Here is a 14,028-nt window from a genome sequence, read left to right on the forward strand (position 1 = left end):
GACACAAGAACATATGGTAAGTGGTAACTCCCCCGTTGCTGCTGCAGCGTTTTTTTCTTCTCTTCATGCAGTTTTTTGAAGGAAACACGATCGTGTGATACAATTTCATGATAACTTTTTAAACTACTAAGCTTAACTTAGGAAGAAAAACTAAAACTCTTTCTTTTTTTTGCTTATCTTCAAAAATTGGATTTTTTTTTCTTCCTTTCTGATATAAGCCAAAAAGAATATAAGAAAAACAAGTACAAAATTGGGGGACTATGCCAAAACCCTATTAAACAAGAAAATAACCAAAATAAAAAGAGCAAAAATTCTCCTCACAAAGCCTTAAAAGAGACCACTTCTAAGGAAGGAGAGATAAGAACTGACAAAGAAGAAAGACTGGTATAAAGAACTCTTCTGAGACAAGAAAGTCACATGTGGTAAAGACCACTAATTAGACAAAATAACTAAAACCAAACTACTGCTATGGTAACCAAACCTACATGAAGTCCACAAAGTGCAGGTTGTTCTTAAAAGACAAATCAGAGATCCCATAAAGCCAAATTGGGCTGCAACTCTAAATACCAATATATGAAAGCAACCACAGTAACCATCCTAAATCCACCATATTAACAGGATACAGTAGGAAAAGAATCCTCCAAACGGCAGAAATTGGGGAAATTTCCACCATGTGACTTAACAGCAATAGAACTTATCAGAGGATGCTTCCTGAACAAGATGGTGAGACTGAAGCATCTCAGAGAAACAACAGCAGAACCAGAAAATGCCTCTGAAATATCAACAGCTTCTGCAGACTTAAATTGCTCCAGTGAGACAACAACTGATATCCAAAAAATAAAACCCTGCCTGCTCTAAAGACTTCAAAACAAGTTCAACCTAAAACTTTTCCACTACACAATCAACAAAAATTTTGAACTCCTCAATGGTTCTCTGATCAGCACCATCACGTAACAACGGTGGAAAGAATAGCCATGCAGCAGTGGACACCACAAACACCACCGTAATGGGCCCAGATATGGCCCAATGTACTCTCCATTTATGATCCAACCACTTCTTCACACCAATCTCCACAACTACACACACCCCATGAAGCACAAAGAAGCATGTTACTTCCCACGTGGGTGTAACATGTGTGACATGATAAAATAGAAGCTCATGCATTAATCCAGACACTAAGAAAGTTGCAATAATTCCAACCAATTGAGTCCATTGAGGGTCCAATATAGTTTTGGACATCAATTTTCTCACGGGAATATATACAGTGTGTCGCAGAATGTATGTTACCATGAGGTTCCATCTTTTCCCCCAAAAATCACCCAATGAAGATGACAAATAAGGCTCATTAGATGGTAATTCAAGCTCAATCCCAAATACAAAATTAATCAAAATGTTGAAAAATCCCAAAAAAAGATCTAATAATAAATATATGAGGCTACAATAGAGGCCCATGATAATAATTGGTGGGTACATCTTTTGCTTTTGTTTTTGGTCATTTAGGCCTATAAGGAAAACACCAAAAAGCAAAGCCTTGATTGGAAGCAAAATATTGAATTTTGATGGGTGTTTTTGTTTTTGTGTGATTCTAATTGGGAGACAAGCAAAGGTGAGAAAGAGAGGAAGAGAGATTTTTGGGTTGGAAGAGAGAGGACCCAAATCAAAGGTGAAAAGGAGAAGTTTGAAGTTTGTGAGCCAAGTAATTAAGAAGGAAGTGATACCTATTGGGAGAACAAAAGAGAGTTGAAATGGTAGGATGGTGAAAAGGTAAAAAATTGGAGACAAGGACAGAAACCTTAATATGCCTTTTGGTATGTTTGAGGATATGAAATAACAGTAAGATAGCGAAGCTAGGACTTTGAGCCATACCTTGATTAAGTTCTTGATTTCTACTTCAAGTTCATTGCACTTTGGATTTATCATGATCTATTCCTTCTAGCTTAGCTTATGATGATTTCAATGGAAATGGATTCTTCACAAATAGTCCAATGTGTATTTTTGACCATTTCTGTTAATCTAGCTTGAACTTGTTTTGTTGAGAACATGCATTCCACGCACCTCACGTGTTGTTTTTTTAATTTTAGAGGACGTGTTGATTAAATAATAGTAGTTGTAATAATTGAGACTTATTTTGTTTTTGACAAATTGTACAACTTTATTGTGAAGTGTAAAATGAGGGGGAAACACACCTCCATGGACCCTGTATATTTTTTGTATGGATAAATGTTAATAATTAGTTGTTATGATTTTGGTTAAATAACAATCAATTACATGTTATGAATGTATATTTGTGTGGATATCCACTTTCCTTTATCTTCCACATTTCTTAGTATGATCTTAAAATTATTCACCGGATGATCTTACTGATTGGAAGTTGTTTTAACTATAATGTCAACTAGTTGAGATACCCATGCTGAACATGGATAACGTGGTTGTGTCATACGGTGAAACATGTGTCATTGTGTGATGAGGTGTGTATCGGTGAGAACAAATATAATAGTAAATAATGCTATAAAAAAATTTATAATTATTTTTCATGTATCATTTGTTACTAACTTTAACTAATTATGTGGTGACAAAATTAATATACTATAATAGGTGAGTAATTTTGAGTCCCGTGTATCAATTATATTTTCTTTGGTAATTTTGGTAGTGGAAATGTTTGTATGGAGCATTTAAAAAAATCTTTGATATACCCCTTTAAAAAAAAAAACTTTGAGTAACTTTGATTTGATTAACTAATAAATCCAATCATATCAGACAATGTTTAAATACTACACGTTAAAAAAAAAAAAAAATTCCTAGCAGAAGCAAGTCAGTACCTAATTCTAGAGTAAGAAAATTGCTGTTGACACATTTGATAGGGCTGAAAAACATATGTAAATTACTTAAATACCCCTCGGCAGTTAACTGCCGAGACAGTTCAAAACTGGCTGTAGTTAACTACCGAGGAAAACCTCAACAGTTAATTGCCGCGGAATAAGTTTCACAACAACAACAATTATGTTTTTTACCAGTTCACCGGCAGAATAAGTTTCACAACAACAATGATGTTTTTTTATTGATTTTAACTGCAAATTTTCGTTTCTCTTCAAACCACCATGAATGGTTCTTCATCTTCCAATATGCCGACAACTTCTTCTCTTTCCAATATGTACACAACTCCTCTCCTGTGGCCGGTGATGAGTTGACTTAATTTTCATTTTTTTTAGTTAGGTTCCATTTTTGTTGCAAAGTTTTCCAGATCTTGTTGAGTTTTATATGAGGTTGATAATATGCGTACACCGAATTAAAGGATTGTGTTTCTCCTGTTGTTGCCTGAGATCTATTTTGGCTTTTGAGATTTTATTGGAAAGCAATTTTTAGTCATCTGTTTGCCACAACAACTTAACTCACGATATAAAAGAAACATGAAAAGCAGAAATTCCATTTATTTTCCATTCTGATTAATTAGGGAAAGAGCAACAATTTCAATTTTTTACTGATGAGAAACATGAAGGGACAATCGTGGTTGAGTTTGAAGATTTAATTTTGAGAGGAGTTTGAGTTTGATGATAAAAGCTAATAATAAAAATATAAAATAAATTGCCAACAAAATGAAACCGGTAGCAGTTTGAGTTTGAAGTTCTTCGGCAGTTAACTGCCGAGGTTTTCCTCGGTAGTTAACTGCAGCCGGTTTTGAACTGTCTCGACAGTTAACTGCCGAGGGGTATTTGGGTAATTTACAGGTGTTTTTCAGCCCTATCAAATGTGTCAACAGCAATTTTCCTAGAGTAAGGAGAAACCACCAATTTTTTCACAACAAAAAAGCTTGAAAGGAACAGGTCAAAGATAGCAAAGAAAGTAAGATATCTGACTAATTTAGGTGAACCATACTCCAAAATCTAAATGTACATTACAATTCCCTCTTACGTTAATAAATTAAAACAATTTAAAAACTACTCTTCGAGCCAACCACCTGAATGGATGGGTGCAAATTTTACATTGAGACTAGTTCCAAATTTTGATTTACGAGTAGCTGCAAAACGAGCTGGATGCTTGTTGACATGAGAAGAATCGCGACCATGCTTTTCAATTGCCTTTCTATCATTTTTATCAATTCGTTTTTTCTTCGCAGATGTCTTCGAAGACTTGCTTGTCTTAAATTCCTGTTTGTCTTGAGTCTCCTGGTCAGCGTTACCATCATGTGAGCTTTTTTTCTTACTTTCATTTACAGGTTCTAGATCAGTTGACTTTAAGAGATCATGATTCGGCATGAGCTTGTCCCCAGAATCACCATCCATAATATTTTCAGCAGCCAACTTGTCACCGTACATGTGACCATGCTCCTGGGCTATGCCTTTTTGTTTAGTGGTCAAGTCAACTGAGTCATCCAGCTTACTCTCCGTAATATTTTTAGCAGCCAACTTGTCACTGTACATGTGACCATGCTCCTGGGCTACTACCTTCTGTTTAGTAGTCAAGTCAACTGAGTCATCCAGCTTCCTCATTGTAATGGCCTTATCCTCAACATCTCCCAACTTGTGCTTTTTTATCACACCCTCCAACAATATTGAGGATCTAGCTTCTTTAAACAAATCCACAAAACTGCACACAAGGAACACATCCCAAGTACATAAGCTAACGGCAAATTTAGATTTCAAAATTCAAAAAGGAACCAAAGATAACCGCATTGTAGTGACAAATATTAAAGAAAGTTCTCAAAAGAACAAAATAGTGAACAGTGAGAAAATAAGTAATTCAGAAATCAGATTAGATAGATATACCCTTTCTCTGAATCAGCATCCAGTGGAGGCAATACACTTCTAACAGGCATGATCGACAGGGTCCGATTATCTGCATCGTCGACCTGATTGTCGTGCTTTATTTGGTCAGAACCTTTATTCATAGAAGCACACAATTTCTGACCAGTTGGGTGCTTTTTTACCTCACACTTGGCCATTGGCTTGTTTTTAGTCAAAACTGTTTCAGATCTTTCATTTGATTTTGGTTTACTTGATATATGTGAACCAGAAATCACCTTCCCAGACAAATTTGAATTTGACTTCTTGTTTTCTTCAGTCAAACTTATTTGATTTGATTCCGGGTTCCTTGAAATATCTGAACAAGAAATCGCCTTTTCAGACAAATTCTTTGAGGTTGACTTGTATTCCGTCACACACTTACTTGACATTTCCTTTGATTCCGGTGTCCTTGAAATATCTGAACCAGATACGATCTTTTCAGTAGACTTTTTGCTATCAGTTTTAGAAGGCAGTTTTCCGGTCACTTTAGATCTAGGTGCAGTGCTCTTGCCAGATGATTTAACAAAGCCAACATTGTTCTTCAATTCAACTCTCTCTGTAGATGTAGGCATCATCCTCTTATTAGAAGTATTGATTTCCGGAACAGTAGCTCTAGTGTCGGGGAATTTTATATGATCTCTTACAGGAGTCTCAAGCTTATCACTGGCCTCTTCAAAGGACTTTTTGCTGCCAATTTTACTAGAAAGCAGTTTTCCAGTCACTTTAGATCCTTCTGCAGTGCTCTTGCCAGATGATTTAACAAAGCCAACATTGTTCTTCAATTCAACTCTCTCTGTAGTTGTAGGCCTCATCCTCTTATTAGAAGTATTGATTTCCGGAACAGTGGCTCTAGTGTCGGGGAATTTTATATGATCTCTTACAGGAGTCTCAAGCTTATCACTGGCCTCTTCAAAGGACTTTTTGCTGCCAATTTTGCCAGAAGGCAGTTTTCCAGTCACTTTAGATCCTTCTGCAATGCTCTTGCCAGATGATTTAACAGAGCCAACATTGTTCTTCAATTCAACTCTCTCTGTAGTTGTAGGCCTCTTCCTCTTATTAGAAGTATTGATTTCCGGAACAGTGGCTCTAGTGTCGGGGAATTTTATATGATCTCTTACAGGAGTCTCAAGCTTATCACTGGCCTCTTCAAAGGACTTTTTGCTGCCAATTTTACCAGAAGGCAGTTTTCCAGTCACTTTAGATCCTTCTGCAATGCTCTTGCCAGATGATTTAACAGAGCCAACATTGTTCTTCAATTCAACGCTCTCTGTAGTTGTAGGACTCATCCTCTTATTAGAAGTATTGATTTCAGGAACAGTGGCTCTAGTGTCGGGGAATTTTATATGATCTCTTACAGGAGTCTCAAGCTTATCACTGCCAATTTTACTAGAATGCAGTTTTCCAGTCACTTTAGATCCTTCTGCAATGCTCTTGCCAGATGATTTAACAGAGCCAACATTGTTCTTCAATACAACGCTCTCTGTAGTTGTAGGACTCATCCTCTTATTAGAAGTATTGATTTCCGGAACAGTGGCTCTAGTGTCGGGGAATTTTATATGATCTCTTACAGGAGTCTCAAGCTTATCACTGGTCTCTCCAGAGGACTTTTTGCTGCCAATTTTACTAGAAGGCAGTTTTCCAGTCACTTTAGATCCTTCTGCAGTGCTCTTGTCAGATGATTTAACAAAGTCAACATTGCTCTTCAATTTAACCCCCTCTGTAGTTGTAGGCTTCATCTTCTTATTAGGAGTATTGATGTCCCGAACACTATATCTAGTGTCGGGGAATTTTATATGATCTCTTACAGGAGTCCCAAGCTCATCACTGATCTCATGATTTCTAGTACAAATAATGATAAATGAAGTTACACAGGGCATTAACAAGGACAAATTTGAAGGGAAAAAAAAAATCCACATAACACTTACAAGCAATATATAAGGATACGATTGTTTGGCAAAAGACCTTCCCAAGCCCTTGTTGCAACATCATCAATGTCATCAAAAGCAATCTCTCTGCCAAAATCAACTTCAAAATCAACCCCCTATACAATATGAATTAAGTCATAAATAGAAGAGCAGAAACAAAGAAAAAGATAGAACTTACGCAGGCAAACATTTGCGATGATATGACTTTGGACAACGGTTACAAACTGCAAATTGCAACTCAGGGTCCATCTTATTTTCCAAGCCTTCACAGACGCAGCAAAAATGAATTGGACAAGAAAATGTCTGCCCATCAGCATTATTTTTCTGAAGATCCTCGGAAACATGCTTAACTAATGGGGCAATGCAATGTGGATGATAGAAACGGTCACAGGTTTCAGAAGCACATTTAAAGACCTGAAAGGGGGATTCTCAAAATTTTAGGTCCATAAAGCATATCAAAGCTCTAAAAGAAACTCTTGTTTCCAAAAACCATTAATATCTTAATCAATCAATTAAAATTAATACCAGATAAAAAAAAAAAAAAGACAATTAAACAGGAGAACTATGCATCAAAATCAACACATCACAGGAGTGCATTGTAGGAAAACGATGGATATGCTACATAATGTGCAAGGTATTCTTTCAAGCACAATCAGGTTAACGAGGTTCGAAACCTCAACTATTCAAAAACTGTCGGCAAGGAACAGTAAGTAAACTAGTTGATAAAAACTTTGTCAAAAATTTAGGCATGTGTCATTTACAACAGGTTGCCTCATACTTCTATATAAGGCTTAAATCATCATAATTCAAATTAACCGAATGAGGTATCGCAGAATCAAATACAACCTACATGGCAACTCGTATCCTCTCCCTCCCCCCAATTTTCTATCCCCCTTGTGCTAACTGCTACATGAAATCTTATGTGTTAGTTTTGCAACATTGAAGCCTCAACCAACGCCAAGAAGAACAAAGAACAAATTAAAGATTCGACGTGCATGTTTGGGATATATGGGATTCCCCTTCTCATTTGGGATATATGTATTCACCCCTGAGTTTGTTGAATGGGAAGTGGGTTGGCTAGATGATGAGGGTATCGCTCCTAGCAAGTCAAAGAAAATCAGCTTGAATCACCTATCCTCCCTGGACTGGATGGTTTATTTCATTGATGTTTAAATTTACCAAAAGATGTCACAAACATAACCAAAATCTTCAATTACACATGAAAGCAGAGGCAAATATGCTAAAAGCTCTTTCATCTTAATATAAAATTTGGAATAAGAAATATTGTTTTAAAAAGACTAACTAGGATAACGGGGTACATCTTTAAGCAATGAAAAACATATACATGAATAATCAATGAGAGAAAGCTACTTTATTTTCTAAAGAAATACCTCAGCATCCTTATCTTTATCAGAAGAACCCAGCTCGCCACATGCAAAGCATTGATGCTGACGATATTCACAATTCTTACAATAAAACGTCTCAATATCCTGCAATTATTTTGCAACAGGCAAGAAAAGTTTCTACATCATTATCTGAGGTGGAAAACAACCAAGTAAAATAGATATAAAACAAGAACATCAACATACATCAACTTCCTTCTTGGTAAAACCAAGAGAATCACATAAAGATTCCCTACCATCCGCCTTAGTAGCATGAAATGACCTCATGCATGCTCCATCACACCTGCAAGAAATTTGTTAACTTTTTTTTTATGAAATATTAAAAGAAAAATTAGGATATATTGGAAATGGGAAAAACTTTTTACGGGAGATAAATTTAAATGGTTTGTCTTTAGAGATGATTCAAAGTAGGGCATTTGGCTTTGTATGATTCATATAGACAATTCAAATTAGTGGCAACAGACTTTTGATATAGTTCATCTGTATCTTTAGGAAGAATTATGTTAGAAACACACTCTTTTCAACGCACTTTTTATTGTCTGAAACTCATATGGGTCCCACTAAATTTATGTGGGGCATACATTTTTTTTTGGTTACATGGGGCATACATGATTTAGTAGAATATATTAGAAGTAATTTTAAGAATTATTTCCTGATTTTTTAAAAATTTCTTGATTTGTTTTTTATTTAAAAATTAGTAGATATTTCTTGTATTAGTATTAAATAGCACTACCAGTGCATTAGCATTTGGTACCCAGATTATTGCACACCATACTAAAAGGCATCATTATTCGGCATCTCTTCGCCTATTATTCATAACAAAGTTCTGTATTCACAGATACAAACATCAAATTAAACGAGCCAATATGAAGAAGAATTCATACATAATGAGATTACCGCCATTGTCGCACAATGCACAAAAAGAATCAAACAAATCATCCTCTACTTTTGAGTCTTCATCAGATTCTTCTATGATATCATTGTTAGTATCAAATTCCTGAAATCAAGACGTATAACCTTAAATATATTATAAATAATGCATATACATGAATAAAAAGAATGAAAGCATGAAAATGTATCAGACAAATCATTTTAATTAAGTAAAGTTAAATTAAATATGCAACAAACCTCATCAGATGGTTTCTGATACCCGGACTTGTCCCCTAAAACTGAGAGCAAAAGCTGTTTACATCATAATATTTTCATTAAAATGAAGTACACATGTGGAGAACAAAAAAACTTAAATTTTTTAATTATCTTTAATTAGAACAAGAAAAAACTTGTGCAAAAGAATGACTAAAAGGATATTTAAACCCTTGTACAAAAATGAGATGTGTGCAAATCTAAATAACTGAGTGAAAGAAGATTTAAGAGTATACAAACTATTCGTTAATTCAAGGAGAGCAAAGAGATTATATTAAAGGAAAAAGAGTTTAACCAACCAACACTACTTTGCAATATTCAAACTGTTAACAATAAAGCACTATCAAAAATCAAACACCTTATGCAGTTCAATCCTGCAAGGAATCCAATTCTTGAACTTGATATTCTTAAGCTAGAAATCTCATAGATCTATGACTAACTCAAAGAATAAATAAGGATCATATAGCCTCCTTCAGATTGAATAAAAAATGAGGCCGAGTTATTTAGTTTCGTGCATTCATCCTCTCCTACTCAAATAACAATGTAAACCAATGCTTTTGACATACTATCGAGTCTTGCCAGACACCATCCCATTCAAAATTCAAAAAACTACTTAAATATGCAGTGCTCGTTTGCCTATGAAACTAAAATCATATATTTCAACTCATCAAAGAATATTATAAAGTAGAACCATATCATTGCTGATTTTGTACCTCGAAAACCAAGAAGACAATAAGCCAAAAACAAACACAGATGGTTTACAAAAACAGATAATCAAAATTTTCTTTGCTTCAAACCGCACACGAACACCACTTAAGGAAAATGAAAATTTCAAATTCATAGCAATTAATTAACTTATAGCAGAAGTTAACTTCTATAATAAAAAAATTAAACACAAGTACAATTTGAATCTCAGGCAAACCATATTTTGAATGATTAAATTTTAGTCTCCAAGTTCAACATCACAATATCTTTGAGAAAGAAAATACAAACCTTAGAATTAGCTAAGCCAATATCTCTTGTAGTTGCTTCACCAATCAGAGACATATGATCCAATAAATCCTTTTGTGAAGGCTTAAACCCATAAGAGCTACAAACAGCATTCAATAAAAAAAAATCATAAAACATGCTTTTCAGAGATTAATTTTCATACACTTGTCGACAAATCAAAACCGCTGATGTGTTTGACTTTAAAAGCAGTTATAGTTAAATCCAAACATTTTCAATTATCTAATCATAATGGTGATGATTGACTGACGGAGTGACGGTGTAAAAACAGTTTTATCAACGAGAGTGCCTGTTTGGATTGGCTTATTTTTGAGCTTATGCAAAACAATTTATGCAAATAAGATACAATTTTAGTTAGTGAGAACTTATGAATTAACATAAAAGCTTATATATTTGCAAAAGCTATTTTTCATAAGCTCAAAAATAAGCCACTCCAAACGGCCCCAAATACTAAATCATTTGCATCAGAAAAAATCAAAAACCAGAGAAATACCTCAAATCCTTATCCTTGCATATGTTGCTCCAAAAAGACTCAACAGATAATCGAGGATTTTTCTTAGCACAGCGAAGAAAATAGAGCGTAATCAAAGCAGTTTTCACAGTTTTCTGAAAGCTTTTCCTCGGTTTCTGAAGCTTGATCCACCTTTTATCTTTCGACAACAACGATACCTCGGGTTTCATACCAGTTAGATCAAACTTCCATGCAATAACCTCCATGAAAATCGTCTGCAACCCATTATCAGCAGATCCATGCAAAAATATCTTCAACCCCTTTTCGCTATCATCAACTTTGGAAACCTTAGAAGCGCTCCATTTAAACGGTAAAACAGAAAAACACACAGGTTCGCCATCGTTGTCTTCGAGATGATAATTCGTTACATACAGAGACTGAAACTCCATTTCAGCTTCAGTTTCATCCCTTAATGTCGTGGATTTCCTTTTCATCTCAATAAAGCGTTGTTCTCTACAAAAATAGTAAGAAAAAATTAAAACCCTAATGACTAAAATCAGAGATAAGTAGAACCCTAATTTCTAAAATCTGAAACAGGAGAATAATGTAGAGAAATAAAATTGAAAAAAGAAAAGTGAAATTGAGAGAGTGAAGAAGTGAAGTTACCTTGAATTGAAATAATTAGGGTTACGGTTTGTGAGAGAGAATGGGATCTTCGAAATCGAGATTGAAATCGAAATCGAAATCGGAGAAAGAGTGCGAAAAAGGTGAGTGATGAATTTTGTGTTGTTGTGAATTTATAGAAATTTTTCTGTGGACTATGTAGTGCCCGTTTGGTTCAGCTTTGAATATAATTGATTCTGAGAGAATTGATTCTGATAGAATTGATTCTGACAGAATTGATTCTGAGAGAATTGATTTATGTTTGGATACAATTATGTAGAATTGATTAAACAAAATGATTTATGTTTGGATGCAATTATGTAGAATTGCTTTTGAATGTATAATTACTAAAATAGACATAGCTAAAGGAGAATTGATAAAGAATGAGAATTGATAAAGGGCAATAAAGTAAAATAACGTGTTGTAATAATAAAATATACAAACCTATACACGTTGTTCAAGGAGAATTGATTCTAGAAAAGCTAGAAGCTAGGATTTGTAGCTTCATGGAGAATTGCTTTTGGAGGACAAAAGCAATTCTGAAAAGCTGAACCAAACACGTTGTTTTTGGCTAGAATTGCTTTTGGCACTGTAGAGAATTGATTTTGGGCTAGAATTGCTTCTCAGAAGCCAAACCAAACAGGCTTGTAAACGTTCTCCGAATATTTTGCCGCTAAAAGTTAGGTTAATTTATTTTCTTTCACTAATCACTATGCAAATTCACGTCATCACAAGACAAGATATCAAAATTAAATAAAAGATTGCTTAAAAAAAACAATTAAATAAAAGATTTTATTCAAAAGTAAATTAAAGAGTAGAGAGTCGGATTTATCCTTCACAATTTTTTCGTTGATCAATTTTGTTCGTAGAACACATTTGGTTGAATATTGTGATTGGAGTTTGAATCTTGTTCTTTTAATTATTGTCATTTCGTTTTTTTATTATGTAATTTCGTCTATTTTTTAAATAATACATCCTTCTAACATTGTTTTTTTTGATAAAAGCAAAATAATATTCATTAATTTAAATTGATAGAATGGTCAACATCGCTAAAAACGTAAAGAGTGAATTTGCAAATAAACTCATAATACCTAAGTTAATAACATACAACGACAAAATACCTACAAATAATATGATAAAATCTAAATAACTAGAATACTCAAGCTTTCAGATATGCAACGTTGACGTCCAAATCATTGATTGAATCAAACATTGTAACAAGACACGAAATCAAATAACGCCACACTTGGACGACAAAATCACGAAAAAGCACAAGAAAAAACTTGATATATGTGAAAATCACTTATTTATATTAAAAGAAAGAAAAAAATGCAAGTGGATGATTCCAGATAAAAAAAAATGCTCTAAAATCATCCCTCCTGAATGAGTGAAAGAAAACTTAAAGAGAATGTAAAGTTTTTCTCACTAAAATGTAAGAACCGTCTATACGATGAAAATGTTCAGAATTAATAATTACTTAAAAGTTAATAATGAATGAATACCCTTCAAAAAGAAATTAATAATGGATGAATTATTAGAGATTTAATACGATTAAAATGTCATGAATTAATAATTACTTAAAGACTTCATAATTAAAAATGAATGTTTTTTTTTAAATTAATAATGATTGAATTATTCTCCAAGTTTTCATAGTATGTAGGGAGTGTTTATTCTTTGTTTGGTAAAAATGGTGGATAACGGAGAAGATAGTTGATAGCTTATAGCTGATCGTTGATAGTTGATAGCTTATAACTGATGGTTGATTACTTATAACTGATAAGTTAACTGAAGTGTTTGGTAAAATGAACGATTCAATTAACTGATAAATGTGAAATGACACAAAAGGGTATTCTTAATTCATAATAAAACTTATATCAAGTAGTTTTTAAGTAATTTTTTTTAACAAGATTAGTTTTTAAGTAATTAAAATGTACTCATTTAAATTTATTAATTTAATATATCTTTTTTTGAGGCATTTAATATATCTTTTATATATTATAAAATTAAACGCGACAATGGAATGTATTATTATCATCTTCTTTTTTATTATAGGGATTGTATTGTTTTTTATATGTATTATTTTTTTAAGGGTATCTAAATGTATTATTTTTTATTGAAGGGTATCTATAGCTTATATGTATTTTTTTTCAAGAAAGCTTATTTTTATTTTTATTTTGACAAAACAGAAAGCTTATATGTAATATTATTTTTGGAAGACAACTTTTTCTAAGACAACTTATATGCATTATTATAAACCAAAATATGGAGCATGGAGCACATGTATTAATAACAATGGATGATTTTTTTTTTCTTTTAAGGAAACAATGGATGATTGTCCCTGAATGAATAGGAAAAAAAACGATGAATAGCTTTATATAAAAAGGATATATGGTCATAAATATCATAATATTTAGTCATTTAAATTTATTATTTTAATCAATATAGTTTTTTGTTAAAATATATTGTTTTAATCAATATATTTCGTTCAGTTTCTATACTTTATGAATGAATAAATTATAAAATTTTATTTTATAGACAAAGTAAAAAAATAATCTACCAACAGAATTAAAAATGATAAAAACAAAAGTGTTAAAATAATAGGAAAAAAAAAAGTAATCTTATGTATACCTAATACCTATGAAAATTATATGTCA

At 33.2% G+C, this 14,028-nt stretch overlaps 1 protein-coding gene and 1 pseudogene across 3 annotated transcripts; both read right to left on the bottom strand.

Annotated features, from left to right (window-relative positions):
• Positions 1-296: 296 nt before the first annotated feature.
• LOC146925082 (putative long-chain-alcohol O-fatty-acyltransferase 5 pseudogene) lies at positions 297-2,176 on the bottom strand (annotated as a pseudogene). Its single transcript, XR_015010356.1, has one exon. The product of XR_015010356.1 is annotated as a putative long-chain-alcohol O-fatty-acyltransferase 5 pseudogene (transcript).
• Positions 2,177-3,829: 1,653 nt separating this feature from the next.
• Positions 3,830-11,480, bottom strand: LOC146925083 (uncharacterized). 2 transcript variants are annotated; one of them, XM_085710055.1, is made up of 11 exons: positions 11,378-11,480; positions 10,754-11,224; positions 10,246-10,342; positions 9,238-9,291; positions 9,007-9,106; positions 8,296-8,392; positions 8,098-8,196; positions 6,885-7,120; positions 6,707-6,793; positions 4,764-6,620; positions 3,830-4,584 (listed from the first exon to the last, which is right to left on the bottom strand). In XM_085710055.1, the coding sequence occupies exons 6-11, from the start codon at positions 8,374-8,376 to the stop codon at positions 3,936-3,938; spliced, it is 3,009 nt and encodes a 1,002-aa protein (XP_085566181.1). In that variant the 5' UTR covers positions 8,377-8,392; positions 9,007-9,106; positions 9,238-9,291; positions 10,246-10,342; positions 10,754-11,224; positions 11,378-11,480; the 3' UTR covers positions 3,830-3,935. The 2 variants fall into 2 exon arrangements, with proteins under 2 accessions (XP_085566181.1, XP_085566180.1); XM_085710054.1 differs by having other exon boundaries at positions 8,994-9,106.
• Between the last annotated feature and the right edge of the window lie 2,548 nt (positions 11,481-14,028).

Source organism: Medicago sativa, chromosome 5 (genome assembly GCF_051527215.1).
Source record: "Medicago sativa cultivar Bolivia chromosome 5, Bolivia_mono, whole genome shotgun sequence".
Lineage (NCBI taxonomy): Eukaryota > Viridiplantae > Streptophyta > Magnoliopsida > Fabales > Fabaceae > Medicago > Medicago sativa.

Excerpts from the sequence above, each read along its gene's own strand:
- LOC146925083 (XM_085710054.1), bottom strand. The coding sequence starts at position 11,205 with ATGAAAAGGAAATCCACGACATTAAGGGATGAAACTGAAGCTGAAATG. Across the intron at positions 8,197-8,295 it reads TTACCAAGAAGGAAGTTGAT|GATATTGAGACGTTTTATTG; the intron begins GTATGTTGATGT and ends AAATAATTGCAG. Across the intron at positions 4,585-4,763 it reads GATGCTGATTCAGAGAAAGG|TTTTGTGGATTTGTTTAAAG; the intron begins GTATATCTATCT and ends CCTTGTGTGCAG.